This window comes from Pipistrellus kuhlii, unplaced genomic scaffold (genome assembly GCF_014108245.1).
Source record: "Pipistrellus kuhlii isolate mPipKuh1 unplaced genomic scaffold, mPipKuh1.p scaffold_m20_p_11, whole genome shotgun sequence".
NCBI classification, from domain to species: Eukaryota; Metazoa; Chordata; class Mammalia; order Chiroptera; family Vespertilionidae; genus Pipistrellus; species Pipistrellus kuhlii.
This window is the reverse complement of record NW_023425416.1, coordinates 15,843,013-15,866,658: the sequence shown is the minus strand read 5'-3', so window position 1 is coordinate 15,866,658 and position 23,646 is coordinate 15,843,013. Positions and strand designations below refer to the sequence as shown.

Sequence of the window (23,646 nt, the reverse complement as noted above, 5' to 3'; positions counted from 1 at the left end):
AATACTCTGGCTTCCATCTTGCTCAACTTCTCTTGCTCTCTCACTTGTTGGCTGATCACACCCTACTGCCACACTGTGAGCTCCCCTAGAAAATGGGCCACATGGCAAGAAACTGAGGAAAGCCTCCCACCAACAGCCAGCAAGAAATGGAGGCCCTGCCGAAACCGGTTTGGCTCAGTGGATAGAGCATTGGCCTGCGGACTGAAAGGTCCCAGGTTTGATTCCAGTCAAGGACATATACTTGGTTGCGGGCACATCCCCAGTAGGCGGTGTGCAAGAGGCAGCTGATTCTCTCTCATCAATGTTTCTAACTCTATCCCTCTCTCTTCCTCTCTGTAAAAAGTCAATAAAATACGTTAAAAAAAAAAAGAAAAAAGAAAAAAAGAAAGAAACGGAGGTCCTTGGTCCAATAGTCCACAAGGAAATGAGTTCCTGCCAACACTCCGTGTCAATTTGGGAGCAGGTCCTCCCCGAGTCGGGCCTGCGGTGAAGGCAGCCCTGCTGGCACCTGGGTTGCAGCTGTGAGACGGACCCGCAAGACCCGCTAAGTTGTGCCTAGATTCCTGACCTACAGAAACAGTCTGATGATAAATGTCTGTTACAATAAACAATTCCCTATACAGGAACAAATAACCAGAATATCATTTTGTTTTTCTCTGAAATGTCCAGATTCATCCTAACTGGTAGCAGCCACTCAACAGTTTATTTAACAACCAATCCTCTGGCCCAGAAAGACAGGTACCTCGTACTCGACGAGGAGTGCTGAGGGGATGGCCGTTGGTTTCACACCAGCCCAAAGGAAATATATCCATGGATTCCACACTCACTATACATTCAGGTATAGGCTTCTTAGAACCTGTTTAGATTTAAAAAAAAATTGTTTAGGCCACTGAATAACCTTTTTCATAAACCCCTTTCTAGACAATCAATGCTCTACTATGTATACAGACACAAAGACTCTTAAATTCCTTTTTCACATGTGACAAACATTAAGGAAAAAAAGTTAATCTCATGCATAGGTACATAAAGACCTAAATGGTTGGTGAATATATAGGTGACCCTTAGTTAGAGAATAGCAAATAAGCAACTGAAACTACCAGCAGTATCATTCAGACGGCTGACAGATAGTATCAGTCAACTCCAAGAAATAATTGGAAAATGGCAAAAGTGACAATTCTATTCAACATCAGTTGTGGCACATGGGACAAACCAAAGGCAGATCAGTGAATTCGAATCAGGAAGTGACGTTAGGTGAGCTCAGCTGGGGTTAAAAAAACAAAGTTTATATTCAATACTGTCCTTGATATCTGTACCAAATGCCAATTCTACAAACTGAAAACAGAAAGTACTGAGTCTATGTGGCAGCTGAATAAAAACGAAACCCAGGCCATTCACAGTAACTGCAGAGCTGAGTACGTGCCCTGTGCTTCTATCTATTATACAAATCTGTCCAACTGTTGGCTATTAGTACTTCTAGTATAATAGATCTCTTTTATTTTACATATTTTTTGGTTCTAATGGATGGGGACAGCCCAAGTATCATCTCTTGAATGAACCAGTTGTTAATGCATGTGCCCATATGATTTGGTCAAATAAGAATAGTATATGATATTTGACTTATTCTTTCCCCTTCAAGAAAACAAGGGACACTGTAATAAAGGCTTTTTATTTACATTCATTTCTTAAAATTTGAAAGTCAAGAACAAGGAAAGAAATTCTTACCTTAGGATCACACATTATAAATTAGAAGTCTCTGAACAAGAATCCTCTTTAGCTAATGGATTAAGTTTAATAAACCACCTTATAGGGGTGACAGAAAAGGCGGAGAAGAGTGGCCCCAGAGGCTTCTCGGGGCTCTGGCACTCACCCTCCAGCTGGAGCCACAGGTAGGAGCCGCGCACGGCACTGACGGTGGCCACACACACTTCCTCGGGGAGCAGGGGGTTCACCGCCTCCAGCTTCATGTGCTCCTTAAACTCGTGCTCAGAAACTGACTAGAAAGTAAGTCCAAAACATACTAAATATTAATTCATGAGCTAATCTCAGAGACCTATGAGAGTTAATCCTAAAGTAATACTTTAAGGCTATAAGTCTATTTTGCTTGGAAGATAAGTAACAGGAAAAAGTCTTTCTTTTTGGTGTTATAGGCCAGCGTTTTTCAACCGCTGTTCCGCGGCACACTAGTGTGCCGCGAGATGTTGCCTGGTGTGCCGTAGGTGCAGACAAGACAAGAATTTTATAATTTTTCACTATTTTGTTTACTTAATATTTCATAATAAAGTAATTATAAAATACTTTCTTTGTGTTTATTTGATTCCTATTCAAGAGAATTACTTTATATATAGTCAATATAGGCACAGAGTTAAATTTTTTAACATTTTCTAATGGTGGTGTTCCTTGTGATTTTTTTCATGAAACAAGTGTGCCTTTGCCCAAAAAAGGTTGAAAAACACTGTTAAAGGCAGTCTCTTAAGTCAGATATACCTGCATTACTGCTTGCTTTGTGATCTTGCTCAATTATTATACATAACTTCTTTTGACTCAGTTTCCTCTTATGTCAGATGAAATTGAGAACACCTATCTCACTGTGTTAGTATGATGTTTCCATAAAATAAAATACCTAAGGCTCTGTGCCTGAATCAAATGGCTTCCCACCACTATTGGTTTGCTGATCCTCCCATAAAGGTCCCCATCATACAATAATCTGTCTGGTTCCTACCACTATGTGTATCATAAAAGGCAGTAAGGATGAATAATGCTCATGAATAAAGGGAAAGGGTCATTTCAAATGTATGTCGTAAAAATGTGCAGCTTCTGAGTCAAAATAAAAAACTGAACTGTATTTGATTGTTTTATCTTTCTTTTGACAACTCACTAAAATCAAGGAGTTTTGTTATGTGTTTTTTTAAGATATAAACCTGCTAGGATAAACAGGAAAGGAGACAACATTCTATAAGGTAAAATTCAGAATAGGATCTAGAACTAACTCAGCAGATTAAAGAAGAGTAAATCTAAGCTGACAGTGAAGAAGGCTAAAAATTGGCAGAAGCAGGTAGGGGGCAATTAGTGTTGGAAGAGAAATAGGTAAAACAAAAAGATTTATTGAACTTCAGGTCATGCCATCAGCTCCTCCACTCCACAGCTCAGGACAACTGTCCCTTCCCCTCCCCTACGTGAGATGAAATGTACCCTCCAGAGACGGTAACGCACGATACCCTGAGCACACGGGAGGACACGGGAACTGTAGAAGGAATGCATGCAGTGCCCAAAACAGGATTTGCAAATGGAATGTGAGAGACTCAGCCCTTGCCTCTACTCTCCAGGCAAAGGCCTAGAAGGGACTTCTTATGGTAACATGATAAGCCCAAGAAGAAACACATAAAAATATGGATTAGGTGTCCCCAACAAATGACCAGCCAGACCCACCCTATAGGGAAGTTCAAGGTTAACAAGCCCCACCAACACACTCAGAGCTCCCAGTCAGCTTTTTCTTTTAGTCTCCCATTCTTAAATATAAGCAACCAACCAAGAATTACAAGACATTTAAAGATATGGAAGCTAGAGACCAAGACAAATAAAGCAAGCAATTTGGAAAAAAACAGATTAAGTGAGAAGAAAACTTCCCAAAAGGAAAGGATAATTAACATCCTCTGACAAGAAAAACTATCGCACCCATCCCATGTGGCTCCCTGGTTAAGCACTGAACTATGAACAAGAAGGTCACAGTTCGATTCCACGTCAGGGCACATGCCTGGTTTGCAAGTTCGATCCCCAGTAGAGGGCATGTGGCAGGCAGCCAATCTATGATTCTCTCTCATCACTGCTGTTTCTCTCTCCCTTCCTCTTTGAAATCAGTAAATTAAAAAACAAAAACAAACAAACAAAAAAAACTATTGCATCCTTAAAACAAGAATAATATGCTATTAAAACCAAATATTCAGAACAGAAATAGTTCTGGATATCAAAACTATGATATTAAAAATTGAAAACTCAAAAGAAGGTCTGAAAGCCCTGACCAGGTCACTCAGTTGGTTAGAACATCGACCCGATAACACCAAGTTTTCAGGTTTGATCTCTGGTCAGGGCACATCAAATCAATGTTTATCTCTCTCTCTCTCTCTCCCTCTCTCTCAAAATTAATTAATAATGAAAAGAAAAGTTGAAAGATAAAGGTTAGGAAATCTTGCAGCAAGCAAAGCAAAAAAGACTAAGAAATAGAAAACAAGAAAGCAGAGATCTCATCCAGAACCTCAACATACAAATTCAAAAATCCTAGAAAAAGAAAATAGAGAAATGGAAGGAAACCAAAGAAGAAATTCAAGAGAACCGCCCCATAGAGAGGTAAGAATGTCCAGAGAGAAGGTGCTCACTGAAAAGCCAGCATGTGAATGAAGAGAGGCCACCCATAGCTCATCACTGTGAAACGTGGTGAGAGATTCTATAACCTTCCAGGAGGAAGTAAAAGGCAGGTCCTCTCTGAAAGATCAAGAAAATGAATGGCTTTCAACTTGCCTCTAAGGTAGAGAGAGCAACACTGGAAGATAGAAAACAACTAAGTAATATTTTCAAAACTCTTAAGTAAAATAACTTCTGACTCAAAATTCCACATTGAGCCAAACAATCAATCAAATTAGCAGAATGAAGACATTTTCAAACATGCAAAGCCTACCAAAATTTACCTCCCTTACACCACATTTCAGGAAGCTACTGAGAGACAGGCTCCATCAAAACAAGGGAGTACACCAAAAAAGAGGAGGCCACAAGCTACACAGAACAGAAAGGGGAGGGTCAATTCCTTGGGGGGCACTGAAGGGCAGTTTCCAGGGTTAAAACTACACTGCAAGCCTAGAGAGCAATCCATCCAGGGAGAGAGAATGGAGGCTGCTAAGAGGGATATCTCTAAGAAAAATACTAGATAAGACTATGCCACTATATTTCCTACATGAGGGTGTCAGAGTGGCCACGTATATGAGAAAAAGAAAACGCAGCTAGAGAACGTATTATATTTTAACCCCTCTACCCTAAAGCAACAACAAACCCTTTAACTAGAAAGAAAATACACAGGTCTACCTGGACCAAGGAGACTCTGGAAAATAGCACAGGGAGCTATGTGAGTATTTGGCTCCAAACATGGAACTATGACCCAGGCACTGGGGGTGGGGGGTGGAGGGGTGGGGGGGAAAATGGTGCTTGTGTTCTGTACAATCATCACCTCACTCAGGGCCCATTTACCAGGTGGGAGGAGCCAAAGCAATATGTGCTAACGGCAGAACTTCAGACACCTGCAAAACTGTCTGGTTGTATAAGAATTTTACATTCAAATTGTTTCAAAGTAACAAAGTTGTCAATTTACTGAAAACCAGAGTTTATGTTAGGTGTAGTTCTTGCAAGAAAAGACTCGAGGGAACACTTGTTGACAATCCATACTCAAAGGAAAAGCTTTACCAAAAGATAAACAAATGAATGCATATTTATACATCTTAAATTAAAAGACTGCTTCATCAAAAAATGGTTCCCTGATTTATCTGACTTTCAATTAACCCACTAATTATCTGTCTGACAGAGTCAGATAAGGGAACATCTGCATATATTATTCATGTCTTTCCTATCTCTCAAATAAATTGTTTCATAAAGTAGGGGAATGACAGATTTCTTAATGTGATTGCCTTTGTGGAAATAGTTATGACAGGCTACTGGAAGGTGTGGGAAAAACTAGCAAAAAAAACAAAGAAAATTAAGCTATGAAAAACAAGACAATTAAAGAAGGAACCAATCATAAAATATTGCAGTTCTAAGCTATGAATAATATCGGAATGCACATAATAATATAAACAATTCAAATGAACCAAAAATTATAACATAAATTTAATAGAAAGAAGAGGTGGGGATAAGACAGAGAAGAAAGGTGATATAAAATAGTTGAATGTTCATTTATCATAATGTAGAACCAATAGACATGTTTAAAATGAATAATTCAAAAAATAGCATGTTATTTTGGAAATGAGAAGGTAACTATCAGAACAACAGTAAGAAGAGTAGAAGTGATTGCTGTGGGAAGGGATATTGGAAAGAGTCAGGACAGAGAACTATTGTGTGGGGTTTTTTCCTTATTTTTAAAAATATATATAATTTATTGATTTTTTTTTTACAAACAGAAAGGGAGAGGGATAAAGTTAGAAACAATGATCAGTTGCCTCCTGCACACCCCCTACTGGGAATGTGCCTGAAACCAAGGTACATGCCCTTGACCGGAATTGAACCTGGGACCCTTCAGTCCGCAGGCCAATACTCTAGCCACTGAGCCAAACTGGTTAGGGCAAGAACTGTTGTTTTATGTTCTAAGCTTTTTACTGCTGTTTGGCTTTGTAAACCATGTGCATGGTTTTATTTTGATAAATAAATTATTTATTATTATGTTAATAACATAATTATTTTGATAGAGTAGTTTTAAATAAGTTCAATAATTTTTCCCACTTAATATTTTTTCATTTTATTGAACTGTCAAAAATCATTATGAACTACAGTTTTAAATTCACATTTTCGTTAATAGAAAATAAAACTGATAAACTTTAAATAATTAAATTAACAAATTAGCTTCTGCAGTGAATGGATTTTTCCTTGGACCATTTGATTACAATCAACAAGATGCTTATTCAGGTTGAGTGAGAGGGCTGACCTCAGAGTTCTCATCATAAACAGCACAGGAAGCAGTGGCTGCGAGGGGTGGAGAGGTCGGGTCCGGGGTTCTCACCTCAGGGAAGCACCTCTGGGGAGCAGCTTCAGCACCACACTGTTTGAGGTAGTCGGCCCAATCAAAGTCCTGGCCAGGGTAGCCTAGGTAGAGACAAGAGAACAATGTCAATCAGAGAAGATAAATATCACATGATCTCACTCATTTGTGGAATATAATGAACAACATAAACTGATGAACAAAAATAGATCCAGAGACAGAGAAGCATTGAACAGACTGTCAAACCTCAGAGGAAAGGAAGGGGAAGGGATGGGGAGGAAAGAGATCAACCAAAGGGCTTGTATGCACGCATATAAGCATAACCAATAGACATGGACACTGGGGCAGTGGGGGCATATCCTGGGGGGTGGGCGTGGCCGGGGAGAGGGATGATGGGGAGAAAAAGAGACATATGTAATACTTTAAATAATAATTAAAAATAAACAAACAAAAACAATGATTCAATCACAAAAGCATGCCTGACTTTATTGCTCTGCCAAATATGCACCCACAACTTTTAATTTTGCTAATTTGGGGATTCTGATCATTCTAGAGACGGGGATAAAACACCTTATAAACCCAAGCATTGTTAATTTTATAAAACAGAACAAATGTGGTCAAACTAGATCCCAATACAATTCTTTGGATAAGTTTTTAAACTTTCAATTTCAAACTAGTCATTTATTTTAGCAATATTTTATATGATTAATTACTGGCAATTTACAAAAAAAATTAAGACAGTTATAATTGGATTTGATTTCTACCAATAAATCTCATCTTATAAATCCTATTATGACTCAGGCTCTAAAGAAGAGACAGCAGTACTACTTAATCAGTGAAGACTTTTTCTTTCATAAAGCTATTTCCTTAAACATATCTTAGCTCCTACGAAGATGATACTCGTGACTATGATTCATGCCTTACAGAATTTCAATGCTCTTATAACAAGAGTCATGATTTTTGAAAAAAAATTGAACTTAACTCTCCACTTAAATCTATCAGGTTCCGAGTAGAAGTGTCCGCATCTGTGTGCAAGGAGCTGGGCTGCGTGTGCTGTGTCTGCGGTCTCTTGGCTCTGCAGAGCTTGTATCTCACAGTTACAAAGCAAGCCACTCATGACTGTGCCAGTCCTACAGCCATACAGCCCTGCAATCACCTCTTCTGCCCAACTGAGATTGGTATCATGTTCTACCTCTGCCTCCACTTCAATTCCTCAGTAAATTATCTGCCATTTTCAATGAGATATTCCACTACTTCCTTCTATTTACAAAGACAGCTGAGTTGTCTAGAACAATGCTGAAAGCTCCAATAGCTTTCATCATGGGTTTTCCTTTTCACCAGAGTCAGCAGGCAGGAAAAGAACTTGGGATGCACACAGCCTTCCTGAAAAACAAGAACTTGCTCTTGCAGATGAGCCCTCACCCCATCCCCACCAGGCAGACTCTCCCTCTGTCCACCGACAAAGGGGGACCTGGGAGGCTCTGTTACTGTCCTCCCTCTTGCTCCTTGAAGGAAATGTGTTGTACCCCCTAGAGACAAGCCCAATGCTGGTTCATAGCAAACATTACATAAACGTTTGCTGGATGAAAGAAAACTGAATGGAAGGCAAAAGTTCTGAGTTCATGGCTCCTCATATGCAGGGCACTCCCATCCCCAGGCCCCAGCAGTCAGCATTTAGCTGACTTCACCAGAAGTCTACTAAAAAAAGATGCAGAGTCTGCCAACCAATCTCATTTGCTCATAGAAAAGTCAGAGAAATGTCTGACACTTCCAAATATTCCAAGTTAAAAAAATATTAAAAATTTCATTCAAGCTCAACAAAGTCATATTTATAAGTTTTGATTAAAGGGTCGAAGATTATATTTTGCGAAGCTGCAAACACCAGAACATGAGCTGCTACTTTCCTATCTACAGCCCCTCTATGTCCTACTCTTTTTTTTTTTTTTTTAAATATATTTTATTGATTTTGTACAGAGAGGAAGGGAGAGAGATAGAGAGTTAGAAACATCGATGAGAGAGAGTCATCGATCAGCTGCCTCCTGCACACCCCCTACTGGGGACATGCCCGCAACCAAGGTACATGCCCTTGACCGGAATCGAACCCGGGACCTTTCAGTCCCCAAGCCGACGCTCTATCCATTGAGCCAAACCGGTTTTGGCTCTATGTCCTACTCTTGACCATAAACCTCTCTCTGGAATCTGAACAGTATCCCTCTAAGATAAGGCCCACATACCTAAAAATCACCAATAATCTACCTCCTAGCTCTGGCTCTCACATCTCTCCTCATAAGTCAGCTCCCAACATCCACTGCACAAACTATTCCCACTCTTCTGTGACCTCCCAACAGAAACAAGATGGAAGGAACTAAGGAACCACATGGAACCCCAGGTTGTCATGAAGATGCATTTGTCAAGGTAGGACAGATCAGACTTCATTTAGTAGCTTAACAATTTATAACTTTCAAATATTAAATATATGGAACTTGGCCTTCATTTATACGTGTTCTGAGCTCCGAAATGTTAAGGATAGCCTGGGGCATAAAGAGAGAAAGGGACAAGAGATCCAGGTAATGTATCTGATAAATCTCATTTCAAAGGAAAGTTCCTGATAAACAATTCAGAACAGAATGAATACCAGGAGGGGGCGTGATGTGTAAACCATTCTTCAGGCTCCACTGCACAGGGAAAATGCCAGGACTGTCGACATGACACACAAAGGATCGCCTTGCATGATTCTCTGGTCGCAAATCATCCATTTCCACCAGAAAGTACTTCTCGTCAAAAACCTGTACATACAATGATAAAATAGATGAATAGTTTTATGTGTATGTGCCCATGCACGCATTTATGTGATCCTAGCCTAGTTTCAAATGCCAAAGAGATTGCATGAGCTTCCTCTGGCTCCTTACTACCCCACAGCCTTTAGACTCCAATTATTGTCTCCTGACCCCACTGCAGGGTCAGAATTCCTCCCATTCTAAGAATGACTCTTTTTCCAAAGCAAAGAAACTTTAAATCTTAACAGGTTGGATGACTCAGCATCAAAGCAACTATTCCTCTAGTTATGCACAACTTTTGGTTTTACTTTCAGTAAATGGGGCTTTTCAACTGATATTCTCTCCTTTATGCCTCAGTTCTAGTAACTGAGTAACTGGGCCTTGACAGCTGCCCAGTTCTTGTGGCTACTCCTAACAAGAGCCATACTTTTTTTATTTTTTATTATGTTTTATTGATTTTTTACAGAGAGTTAGAAACATCGATCAGTTGCCTCTTGTATACCCCACACTGGGAATGAGCCCACAACCAAGGTACATGCCCTTGACCGAAATCAAACCTGGGACCCTTTAGTCCACAGGCCAACACTCTATCCACTGAGCCAAACCAGTTAGGGCACAAGAGCCTTACTTTTGTCAGTCTTTCAAAAGATTAAAGTCGAGCCTGGAATCCATGGCTGGGCAATCCAAGTGGCAGACCCTGTGACACTGCCCACCTGCTGCCCACACATCCCTGAACCTGGCTGGACACAGTGACACCACGCCTCCAAGCTTTTCAGGTGCCATGGCGCACCTGCCGGCTGACTCTCCTCTACTACTGGCAGGCCTGCCCGCCAGAAGCATACCCCTCCACTCTGGTGCCCGCGCTCTGGTTCGCTGGGGCAACCAATCTCCAAAGAAGAAATAGACCACAGAGAACTGGGCAGTACAATGGGTTGGATTATGAGAGCCTGAAACCTAAATACTACTATATAATTTCCCAAACCAGTCACCCTGACAGGAATTCTTACCAAGAAAGTTGCCCCCATTTTACCTTAACAATTGTAGCAGGAGAGATCCCAAAAGGAGACCAGGGATCCACAGCTTCTAATTTCATATTTACAGAGAATGAATGTGTACCAATCACTCGTTTGTCCTGAAATGCAATACCAAGAGGGAATAGGAACATAGTATTTTCACATTAACTTTATGCTCATATATAACTGAATACTACCTCTTAGTTCAGTGGTCAGCAAACTCATTAGTCAACAGAGCCAAATATCAACAGTACAACAACTGAAATTTCTTTTGAGAGCCAAACTTTTAAACTTAAACTTCTTCTAACACCACTTCTTCAAAATAGATTCACCCAGGCCATGGTATTTTGTGGAAGAGCCACACTCAAGGGGCCAAAGAGCTGCATGTGGCTCACGAAATGGACCCGTCCAATTTCTGTCAAATAACCTAATCTTATAATTTTCTTCCCTGAAAAACATTATTCCGGAATAAAACTACAGGAAGCACTCCTACTCTACATTTTTAACACAAAAGCTATCTGACAGAAAAACAAGTTTACTTGATAAGTCAAAACTATATAGTTAAGAGTAGGAAAAATTCCTTCACTTTGAAGGGATTAAGAAGTACAAATTACCAATTATAAAACAGTAACACGGATGTAGAATTCAGCATAGGAAATATAACAATAATCCTATATAATAAGGAGGTCATATGCAAATTGACCCTCATACCCTCACAAGATGGCTGCCTATGACCAAGCTGGCAGGGTGATTAGTGAAGGACTACCAAATAACTGAACAGCAGGCTCTGTGGGTTGACCAGGCAAGCAGAAGGAAGGGGGGACAGTTGGGGGTGACCAGGCTGGGAGGGGGGAGGGGGGACAGTAAGGGTGACCAGTCCGAAGGGGAGTGGACAGCTAGGAGTGACCAGGTCGGTAGGGAGAGGTCAGTTGGGGGCAACCTGGCCATCACGCAGACACAGTGAGAGGCGATCAGGCCTGCAGGGGGGCCAGTTAGAGGCAACTAGACAGGCAGGTAGGTGAGCAATTAGGAGCCAGTGGTCCAGCATCGTGAGAGGGATGTCCAATTGCCAGATTAGGCCCAATCCCTGGGATCGGGCCTAAACCGGCAGTCAGACATCCTCCAAGGGGTCCTGGATTGGAAAGGGTACAGGATGGGCTGAGGAAACACCCCACTCCCATACATGAATTTCGTGTATTATAATAACTCTGTATGGTGTTAATTGGGTACTTTATTGGGGGGCTCACTTTGTAAGTTACATAAATGTCTAGCCACTATGTTGTATACCTGAAACTAATGTAATACTATGTCAGCCATAACTGGAAATTTAAAAAAAACAAAACATTTAAGGGTAGAAAAGGTTCAAAATGCTCTGAGAGGTCTTTGGGGAGAAAATCTAGACTATTTTTAGAAGAAGAAAAAGATGAGCATCAGTCCAGCCTTCAAACCTCTTCCCTCCTTCAGACGCCACAACACTCTCTGACTCCAGGGTTATTTTATGCTTTGCACCTCCCTCAGACTGTTTCATTCATTTTTGTTTTTACCTTAAATAAGTAAGATGGTAATGGCTCTTCCTCTTCCTCTTTCACTTTGGCCAAGATCTCTTGCCACTCAGTTTCATTTTTCAGATGCCTGATAGCTTTAGTAAAATAAGACAGGTAACATTAAATATCTACAGAATATACATATTAATAACTATTGTGAAAGCATTCACATAAATAAAAAAATCACTTTCCACTGGGAAAGAAAGTGTTCAAAGTCCACTTATACCATCTTCACTCAAAGAACTTACACCTTCTTTGTCTCCTTAGTTCAGAGCCTGGGTAGTAAAGTTTAGGGGGAAACACCTATAGTGAGATCAGGGACTGCTGTAGTCCACAAAATAACATAATACAACATCCAAATTGGGGCACATAATCATAAATGCAAATTGATTTAAACATTAACTGCAGTTATAATATCTTAATCAACAATCTGCTTTGAACTCAAAATCTGTTCCACTCCAATACCAATATGAATGTTACCTAGGGAATTTTTCTTTAATTTTGGTAAGAGGTCAGTATCAAGTGAGGCAGAAATTTATAAGATGCATATTAGTATGTGTGGCAAAGTTCAAAAGCAATAAAATGAAAATAATAATAGGTGTTTAGCTTAACAGCTCCCTATATATTTTTTCAGTATCTTTATGAAAGTAACAAAGGCTTTTATAATATGCAGAATAATGCTTTTCTCAGCCTCATAAGTATTAATAAAAACATAACAATAATATAATAGTTAAAAGAAAAATATTATATTTCTCTTCACCTAATGGGGGCTGGAGTTCATATCCTTGTTGAGCTGCCCAACCAACGTGATGAAGAAATGGATCCAAGTAATACAACCAATGTTCAAAATTGTCAGAACTTTCAAGTCCTTCATAACGGAGCTTCAGCCTTCCCCCAATGTTTTCTACTACAGTAACAACCCAAGTGCTCAGAGTGTCCTGGAAAGCTTGACATTCTAGCTTGGATCCTGGAGCAATGAGATCTAAAGGATTCCTCCCGTTACGGAGCTGTAAGTAAAAAATGAGATAATATTAAATAAGAGAAGTTAACATAATATTTTTCAAAGTTAAGCTTAAATAACCTCAAACAAGCCTTTATATTTTTACCCATTCAAAGTCAGCAATACTAAATTGTCTAATAGTATACAAGAACCTATAATATTATTTGTAGGTGATATAAAATGTTTGTCTTAAAAAATCTACCTATAATGCAATAAAACTATCCTAACACATCTCTGCCTTGAGGATTATGTTATATAGTTTAATCTAATAATGATTTAAAAATATCATCATTAGTCTCTGATGGTTGTAAAAGCAAATATGATCATCAAAGAAAAAAAAAAACCACGGAAGTCGAAATACCTCACAATCTCACCTTTAAATAGAAAAACACAATAAACACTTTGACACACACTCTCTGAGACTGGGTTTTCTACACACAAGTCTGTGTCTTTCACTCTCTCACTTATTTTAATAGTAACACTATAAATTGTCTTTCAATTTGTGCCTGTCACTTAATAAATCATAGCTATCTTTCTATAATAGCACATACAAATGTTCCTCATTGTTTTATTATTAGTTTTAATCCTTGGTCGAGGATATTTTTCTATTGATTTTTAGAGTGGAAGAGAGAGGGAAAGACAGAGAGAAAGATCAATGTGAGAGAAACACATCAATTGGTTGCCTCCTGCACCAGGGTCCAGGCTGACCAACGTACTTGCCCTTGACCAAAATCAAACCCAGGCCTTTGGTCTGCAGACCAACACTCCATCCACTGAGCCAAACTGGCTAGGGCTTCCCCATTATTTTAAACTATTTTATTCCTATCCAGTATTATAAATGGGCAGAGACTGATCCATTTATATACTGATGGCATTTAGGTTGTTCCTGATGTTTTCACTTATTTCACAATGTTCTTAAGAACACAGTGCTTTGATTATACCAAGAAAAAGGAAAAGTTTAAGTCTCACACTCTAGATATATATTAAAAGCTACAATAAAGAATAAAGAGGAATGCTAATTCCAACATTATTACATAACCATTTCTTAATATTCAAACTTACATTTTTTCTAATAAGAACTGCTCTGTGACACTTGCATATTCTTATTATGCAAATGAACATGGGAACAAGTGGAGGAAACACATTCACAGCTAAAGATAAAATGGCAGAATCAAGGTCAATGTACAGAATACTTATTAATTCATTTGTTCATGACTTCAAGCATTTGCTCAAATTTTACTGAGTCTTTAACATGTACAAAGTCCTAGCTAAACATAATGAAATGAGTTAGGTTAAGCAAAGCTTTCCTAGATATGACACCAAAAGCACAAGCAAAAAAAAAAAAAAAAAAAAGAAAAGAAAAAACAGATAAAATGGACTACATAAAAATAAAAAATGTTTGTGCTGTAAATTATATCAAGAAAGTGAAAAGATAATTCACAGAACTGGAGATATTTAGAAATCATTTATCTGATCTAGACTTGCAACTAGAATTCATAAGAAACTCTTACAACTCAATAATTAAAAGACATAACCTAATTTAAAAATGGACACCCTAGCAAGGTGGCTCAGTTGATTGGAGAATGATCTCCTACACCAAAAAGTTGTGGGTTCAATTCTCAGTCAGGGTACATACCTAATTGTGGGTTCAATCCCTAGCTGGGGTGACTACGGGAGGCAACCAATAGATGTGTCTCTCTCTCTCTCCCTCTCTCTCTCTCTCTCTCTCTCTCTCTCTCTCTCCCTTTAAAAAAAAAAAAGCAATAAAAAACATATAAATATATAAATAATTAAAATTTTTAAAATGGGCAAAGATATTTCTCTAGAAAGCTAACAGAAACCACAAATAAGCACTTAAAAAGATGCTCAATGCCAAAACCGGTTTGGCTCAGTGGATAGAGCGTCGGTCTGCAGACTGAAAGGTCCCAGGTTTGATTCCGGTCAAGGGCATGTACATTGGTTGTGGGCACATCTCCAGTAGGGGTGTGTAGGAGGCAGCTGGTCAATGTTTCTCTCTCGTCGACGTTTCTAGCTCTCTATCCCTCTTCCTTCCTCTCTGTGGAAAATCAATAATTTTTTTTTTTTTTTAAAGATGCTCGACATCCTCAGTCATTAGGGAGATGAGTGACTTCCCTAAATCAAAATGTGGTACTACTTTATACTCACCAAAATAACTATAACCAAAAAGAGAATATAAGCATTGTCAACGATGTAGAGAAATTGGAAACTGCGTACATTACATTTTGCAATTGCATAATATAAAACAAAATATAATTTAGAAATGTCATAACCAATACACCGATTTTTTTAAAAAACAATAAATCTATGATTACTAACAAGCTCAAAACCTACAATAATGTAAAAGGACTGCTGAAAGCAAGTAGGTGGTAGAAGTACTACAGATCTGCTGTCTTCTGACGGAAAAAAAGGGAGTCTTGCCCGGCCAGTGTGGCTCAGTGGTTGAGTGTCAACTTATGAACCAGGAGGTCATAGTTCGATGTCCCATCAAGGCACATGCCAGTGGGGGACATGCAGGAGGCAGCAATTCAATGATTCTCTCTCATCACTGATGTTTTTCTCTCTCTCTCTCTCTCTCTCTCTCTCTCTCTCTTTCTCTCTCTCTCTCTCTTACAGAGTGAGAACACCAAAACACCACATTTTCCAGCTACAAAACAGCATCTGGAAAACTAGATTTTAATGTGTTAGCAACTAATTCAGAATACTTTAGGCACTGAGCAAGTCGGCAGTTTGTAACCTCTGAGGACAATAAGCTTAAACCTCCCAGTACACATGCCTATGTCTTTAAGAATAATGCCTATTTGCCTTGGGGTAGTAAATGAGCAACTAATTTTAAGATTCCTTAGACAGGAAATCTCACTGAAGACTGGAAGGGTTTTCCACACTGATCCTGCAAGCCATCATACTCACGCCCTCTAGCAGCGCGACAGGAGGACTACAGGCTTCCTTCAGAGTCTGCCGCAGGAACTCCTCCCAGTCCGACACCTTGTCTCTGATGCCTAGATGAGGGAATAAAATGAGTGATTACTTGTAATAGTCAGCCATGGAGCACAGAGAAACTACTTACCAGAATACAGAGAACTGAACAAGTGAAGATGGTTTAGAGGTATGTCATTTTAACATCAAAGAATCCAACAATTGCTTCTTTGAGAGCTTAAGATAAAAATTCGCCTGACTGACCAGCATGACTCAGTGGCTAAGTGTCGATTTATGAACCAGAAAGCCAGGGTTTGATTCCCCATCAGGGCATATGCCTGGGTTTCAGGCTCGATCCCCAGGAGAGGACGTGTAGGATGCAGCCAAAAAAAATCCTCTTAGATAAGAGCTATAACTAAATAGCTTAGTAGGAGTTGTATGCAAAATAAGGACAACTATCCAAAAGGTACCTAGTTTATTATGGGAATTTTCAAATATATATAAAAGTATAGAAAATATTATAATGAATCCTCTTATATCCTAGTTCAACAACTGTAACTTTATGGTCAATCTTTTCATCTAGATCTGGAGAAGTTAGCAAACTACAACATATGGGCTGAATTCAGCCTGCTGTCTATTTTGTAAATAAAGTTTTATTGGAACATAGCTATGCTTGTTTGTTTACATACTGTATGTAGCTTCTTTCACACTGCAAAGGTAGAGGTGGGCAACTGTTACAGAAACTGCATGGCTCGTAAAACCTAAAACTTTTACTATCTGATCCTTTACAGATACTTTACCAACCCCTGATCTATACCTTTACACACTCCACCCCCACCCAACCAATTCCTGATATTATGTAATTTCATCCAATATAATCTCAGTATAGATTTACAAAGGAAAAGAACTTTTTACATAACCACTCTTTAAACAATTAGCAGTAATTCCTTGAACATCAAATATATGTATATATAGTCCATGTTCAAATTTTCTGAAATGTCTCAAAAATTATTTTTTCAATTTGCTCAGTCAAATCAATCAGGATCCAAATGAGATCTATATTACAGATGGTTGATGTATCACCTGAATCTACTTTAATCTGTATGTTCTTTCTCCTCCTCTGCAATCCCATCTCTTTTTCTTGCCACATACTTCTTAACTCAGCCTTTTAACCTATACGATAGGCCTGGTGCACAAAATTTGTGCACAGGTGTGTGTGTGTGTGTGTGTGTGTGTGTGTCCCTCAGCCTAGCCTGCACCCTCTCCAATCTGGGACCCCTTGAAGGATGTCTGACTGCCCTCTCACAATACAGGACTGATGGTTCCCAACTGCTCACCTGCCTGCCTGATCAGCCCCTTAACCACTCCCCTGCAGACTTGATCGATGCCTAATTGCTCCCCTGCTCACCTAATTGTCCCTAACTGCCCTCTCCTGCCAGCCCAGTCACCCCTAACTGCCCTCCCCTGCAAACCTGGTCTCTCCCAACTGCCCTCCCCTGCCGGCCATCTTGTGTGTTGGAGTGATGGTCAATTTCCATATTACCTCTTTCTTATATAGGATAGAGTTTTTCTGAATCTGCCTTTCCTGGTTGCCTCCTTGTGGTAACCAGTTGTTCTTCTACTGACCTCTACATTTTCTATAATATCGGTAGGATTGATCAAATTTAGATTTGACTCTTGGGGGAAAGGGAGCATGAATCTATATCTATATATCTATATATCTATATATCTATATCTATCTATATATATATATATATATTAAAAGCCAGCAACCAGAACACCATTAACAATCAAAATAATCAGTTGCTATGACACCCACTGCAGCCAGTGAACTGGCCCAATCTGGGGGGTGGGGGCAACCCACCAGCCTCCTACAGCTGCTCCCACCACCTGCCCCCCCCCCAGATTGACCCCCCTACCCGATCAGAGGCAGAGTTGACTGACCAACCACCTTCAGCCCCTCCCCCCAGCAAGCTCCACCCCTGATCGGCCCCCACACTCCAATCAGGGGCAGAGCCAGCTGGCCAACCACCCATAGCCCCTCTCCCAGGCCACCAGCCCTCGATTGGCCCACTACTTACAGCCCCTCTCCACACCCCAATCGGGGGTGGGGCCCACCAGCCAATCGCCCACAGCTCCTCCCCACAGGCCCTGATCAGGGGGAGGCCAGCCAGCCAACCTCCCATCGTCACCTCCTTCCGACAGGCCCAGCCCATATCTGACCCAATTGGGGCCGGGATGGCTGGACCCCATCCATGCAGGAATTCCTGCACTGGGCCTCTAGTATTTCATAAGTGGAGTTACATCTTTCCATCAAGAGGCAGATTCAGTCTGTTTGTCTCTCCCTTTTTGTGATGTCAGTGGTTTTAATAGTCACTACACAGATACATTCATTCATTGGGGGCTACAAACAAATTTCTATCACCCCTCCTTCATTTACTAAACAATATACTAACTACTTCTATAAAGAAAAAATTCTCTTCTTCAACTGTGTGATTACCCTAAGGTAACTTTTTCATTTCATGGCACACATAAACTAATATTAAAATTCTGTGGCACAGAATTCTGTATTTTTTGCTGATTTGACAAAAATAGGTATCATTTTTATTTATTTACACCAGATGGCTACTGTTGTATTGGCAGTTATTTTTTAATTTGACAATCTAAGGGACAAGAGGTCAGTGGCCCTGACTAAACAGTCAGGTATTGCATGTTTTAAAAATTCTTGTGGAACACCGGTTGAAAATTGCTGTCCTAAGATATTAAAGTTCACAAAAAGGCAGGATATATGCTTAATTGTCTTTATACTCGCCCTGTATTTACCAGCCTTCAAAATTATCAGCATATTTCCATCATCCAAAAGTAACCAATGAGAATTTTGTTTAAAAGTTTCATTATAAAATTATAGACTAAGTCACATATATGTTTCAAGCCATTGCAGCTCTTGTCCTATTGATGCTCAACTGTCTTCTCTTTACCCAGAGGGAATCTCTTCTGATTGGCAAATTGTCCCCTCGGGGAGTTCGACTACTCACTATAACGTGCACTGACCACCAGGGGGTGGCACAGAACACGGCAGATGTCAGTGACACGGTGCTGGCAGTGGGCAGCAGTGGAGGCGCTGCTGGCCCTGATGGGCCCCAATAAGAGCGAGACCGCAGTGGATGATGGAGCAGGAGAGGGGGCGGTGCCAGGCCACTGAGGGGTGCCAGGTGAGGCTGCAAGGCTGCGAGCCTGGGGGCATGAACCGGGGCCGGATCCCCGCAGGCCACCCCGAGGGACCCCACCCATGCATGAACTCGTGCACCAGGCCTCTAGTATCAGAATAAGAGGTTGAGCCGAAACCGGTTTGGCTCAATGGATAGAGCGTCGGCTTGGGGACTGAAAGGACCCTGGTTCGATTCCGGTCAAGGGCATGTACCTTGGTTGCGGGCATATCCCCAGTGGGGGGTGTGCAAGAGGCAGCTGATCGATGACTCTCTCTCATTGATGTTTCTAACTCTCTATCTCTCTCCCTTCCTCTCTGTACAAAAATCAATAAAATATATTTAAAAAAAAAAAAAAAAAAAAAAAAAAAAAAAAAGAGGTTGACAGATAAACATATAAGGTCTGGTATTTTTCATAAATCTGCAATCTCTCTTCCCTTTCTCCACTATTATATGACTCCTCTCTTTTGTACTACTGTCTCTGTCTTTTGAATTCTACTCCCACTAGGCTTTTATTTAGAAGAAAGCCTCGGTTAGTTCATAGGTCCCAGCTCACTTGTGGGTAAGAAGTGAGAGGTCAATCAAGTCAAAAAAGAGAATCAATCTGACCCAATGCACCTAAAGACATCCTCAAACCCAGAGAGCCTCACAGTCTTATAGAACGATAAGTGATGCTCCCTCTGAGTGTCACAAAAACATGAGGCTTTATGGAGCACAGAAAGAAATTTTAAGATAAGAGAATGTGCATTATTCGTTTCCTTCAAAATGCTAAACCAAAAAAGTTAGAAAAACATATGTGTATGGGAAACTGAAAGCCTCAAGATTATGGACAAGAAGCTCGGCCAGCGTGACTCGGTGGATGAGTGTTGTCCTATGAACCAGAAGGTCATGGTAGGGGCAAGTGCCCAAGTAGCAGGCTCAATCCCCAGTGTGGGGCATGCAGGAGGCAGCCAGTCAATGATTCTCTCTTGTCATTTATGTTTCTGTCTCTCTCTCTCCCTCTCTGAAATAAAAAAAACCACACATATTTTACAAAGTTTATGGACAGGCTTTTCTACAGCAATATCCTATTATGTTGCGATAGGAAGTATTTTATTACCTTCCGGAGCTTCGAGGGTCTTCTTGTTCTGCTCACACCACCCGATGGGGTAAAGGTCAGCCTTCCTGATGTCACACCAGAAGTCCGCTCGCCGGTCCTCTCCATAGCCATCGTAGCGGAGGAGGAGTAGTTGCTCACAGGTGGTAATGATGGTAGCAACCCAGTAGATTTCAGGATCTTTTTTCACAATCACCTCCAATTTCATCCCAGGAGCAAAGCCATTCTGCAAACGTGTGTCCACCTGAACAGGGAAATGTTATTAGCCGCCAGACAAGTATCTCAAATGAGCGTTTCTTTGGCTGGCATTCTTTTTAAGACCAACAATTCTGAAGTACTAAATGCAATAAGATCCTCTCAAGGGAAACCCAAGAAATTCCAGTTCTAACTCAGGAGTGACCCAAAGCAAGCAGGGAACAACAATGCTCTTCTGTTCCATCTCAGCAGAACCCATTATTTTCACCACCATCAGTCTATTGTGATCACAGAAATGTTTTCTAGTAAATAAATACATCACTAAATGTTCACCATTTTAACAGCTTAATATTTGAAATATTAAGTTGTCAGGAGTGATTTCTAGATAATTCTAGAGAAAATGTATGACTCTAGAAAATGGGTGGGATAAAAATAAACTATAATAAAAAATTAGTATGACATGTGCCATATGTAGGGAGCAATACCTCCCAGTCATCCTGGGAAACAGTTTATGTTTAATTATTACTCAATAATTGTCCTTGAATAATTAAAAATGCCCCTTTCTCTCTCAAAAGAGTCCTAATTTAGATGAAAAATTATATGGTCACAAAAGTATGGGTTAGCAATTTTAGGACTACTGCATGTGTATACTAAGATTAAATAAATCAATATACTGTAGATGATGAGAGACAGGTTTCTGAGATAGGAGAAAGAAGTGAAAATAAGGAAGGGAGGAGAGGAGAATGAATCTTGTGGTGCTGAATTGGAATCAAGGTATCAGAATGAGGGCATGATTACAGACATACAGAAGGGTAAAAAGAAAGAGAAAGAGAAAAAAATATAGGAGTGTATGTATGTATGTATTAACATAGATATATTTCCTAGCTCTGTGAACTGACAGACACAGTAGAAGTAATGAAACTCAGTAGTAACAGCAAATTTAGTTTTTAAATACTTATTTCTAAATAGCATCCTCCAATAAAAAAGAACAAAGGCTCCAAGGATCAAATTCCAGGGTAGGAAAAACACAGAAGAAGCCTGGAATATCTTATGATGTCAAAAAGTATGAAAATGCTTCAAAAATGATGACATTTGAAAAGGACATGAGAGCCAATTAGAAGAATCTTCCAATGGACACATGTGTGACAATTTGAGCAATAAAATAAATGAGGTTAGTAGATTATAGCCCACCAATTTACATTGATGTCCATGAGTTCATGCTGTTAAAATAATTAACGAAGAAGAGAGGACAGAAATTCCTTAGAGTAGACCAATTAATAAAAATAGAGGGAAATGATGGCAATAGAAAATCAACTTTAGACAAACCACAGAAGTAAACACTGCAGGCGAGAATCATGAGCAGTGTTAATATTATTACGATGCTATGATATTTACATAATCTCAAAGGTTCTTCCTGCAAGATTCTTATTAACTACAAAGGGGAAAACAGTGACATTACAATGAAGAAATTTGGCAGAAACTACCCTAAATGATCAAAGTTAACATCACCAGTCTGAAAACATCAATATCATACACCCTTAAAAAGCACAAAATCATTTTTATGATATTTTTGCCAACACTGCATAAACTCGAACTAAGATCAGAAAAACAAAACCTAAATTGTGGAATATTCTATAAAATAACTAAGTAATTTGCTCTTCAATAGTATCAAGGCCATGAAAGACAAAGAAAGCACAAGGAACTGCCATGCACTGAAGGAGACTATGGAGCCCTGACCACTAAAAGCAACGTGGTAATAACAACCTCTGGAAAGGAGAGAGCCAGAGATGCAAAGTCCCACATTCTGTGTAAATATCCTCCCTTCACCCCCATTGAACTCTTGAAAGGTAATCACTATCCTGAATTGTAACACTACTAGAGGTCCGGTGCACGGATTTGTGCACCAGTGGGGTCCCTCAGCCTGGCCTGCACCCTCTCGCAATCCAGGACCCCTTGGGGGATGTAGTAGTTTGCAAAGTGACAGGCAGCCAGGGAGCAGCCCAAGCCCAGCCAGGCGCTGCTCCCGCTCATCCCAGCCCGTTGCCCCTGCCACCGCCCTTAGTGTTGCTGAGGAGGTGGAAGAGGCTCGCGCCACCAACAGAGGGTGAAAACTCAGGCACTATTAAAACATCCATATATATATATATATATAAAACCCTAAGTAACTGGTCGACCTTTTGACCTGTTGCTATGACATGCCCTGACCACAAGGTGGTCAGTGCACTCCCACAGCAGGAGAGTTACTCAGTTGACTGACCCTGGGCTCATGGCTGGTGAGAGCAGCTGTGATGACTTATCTTTAGGTATACTGATTATTTCCTAATCTGTGTCAAAATACTGATACGCCTGTATCAAAGGCATTCACCATTTCCTGTACCCGGTTTCTCATTTCTCTGATTCCCATTTGATTCTTTCTAGTAGTTTCCATCTCTGTATGCTCCTTTACTATTCATGTGTGTTGTCCGCCTATTATGCTAGAGCCTTTAACATACTGATCACAGTTATTTTAAATTTTCAGATAGTTCCAACATCTGAATCATATAAGCCTAGTTTTATTGACTGCTTTGTCTCTTGATAGTCTGCTGTTTTCCTCTTGCTTCCGTATGTGTCCCATAATTTTTTATTGAAAGCCAGACATCCTGTGTAAAACAGTCAAGGTGAAGGTTAATAGTACTATGCCTGGGAATGGGCATGTTTTTTCTTATACCATCAGTCTGAGTGAGAATGTTAAGTCAATCTACTAAGTAGTAGAGCTGGGTTTGGGTTTTGTTGTTGCTATGATTATTCACAGGGCGCCACAGGCTTTTAAGTCCATTGGCATTTTCTGGTGTTTAGGGTGTAAGCTCATTTGCTGGAGGATTTTTATCTCCCTCAATGTTTGACGCTCTATACTCAGATTTAGGGTCTTTGTGTCTGCCTCTCACAGACCATCTCTCCCCATACTCTTTTGCTTCTTCCCCACAAATAAACTGCTGTTATCCAACAGGTGGTTAGGAACAGGCTGAAAGGAGCATTCTCTCAGATGCAGCCTCATTCTTAGTCAGGTTTTGTGTTCCTGGGTCTAGGGGGTGAGAACTTCTCAGATTATCTTACCCCTCTCCTAATTATAGAGGATCTTTAATGCCCCAGCATGAATTTCTACCCCCGTCCC

At 40.2% G+C, this 23,646-nt stretch overlaps 1 protein-coding gene across 9 annotated transcripts in view; it reads right to left on the bottom strand.

The window, feature by feature from the left end:
• The window catches only part of SFMBT1 (Scm like with four mbt domains 1), an 82,922-nt gene that overhangs the window by 12,382 nt on the left and 46,894 nt on the right, over positions 1-23,646 (bottom strand). For 8 of the 9 annotated variants that reach the window (XM_045579057.1, XM_045579060.1, XM_045579058.1 and 5 more), the window contains 9 exons: positions 20,304-20,544; positions 15,993-16,081; positions 12,825-13,071; positions 12,065-12,159; positions 10,538-10,639; positions 9,366-9,516; positions 6,752-6,834; positions 1,868-1,994; positions 743-856 (listed from right to left, as the gene is read on the bottom strand). In XM_045579057.1, coding sequence (XP_045435013.1) covers positions 743-856; positions 1,868-1,994; positions 6,752-6,834; positions 9,366-9,516; positions 10,538-10,639; positions 12,065-12,159; positions 12,825-13,071; positions 15,993-16,081; positions 20,304-20,544 — 1,249 coding nt within the window. Of the gene's footprint in view, positions 1-742; positions 857-1,867; positions 1,995-6,751; positions 6,835-9,365; positions 9,517-10,537; positions 10,640-12,064; positions 12,160-12,824; positions 13,072-14,126; positions 14,216-15,992; positions 16,082-20,303; positions 20,545-23,646 lie in introns of those variants that run through there. The other variant, XM_045579061.1, reaches the window with a different exon arrangement.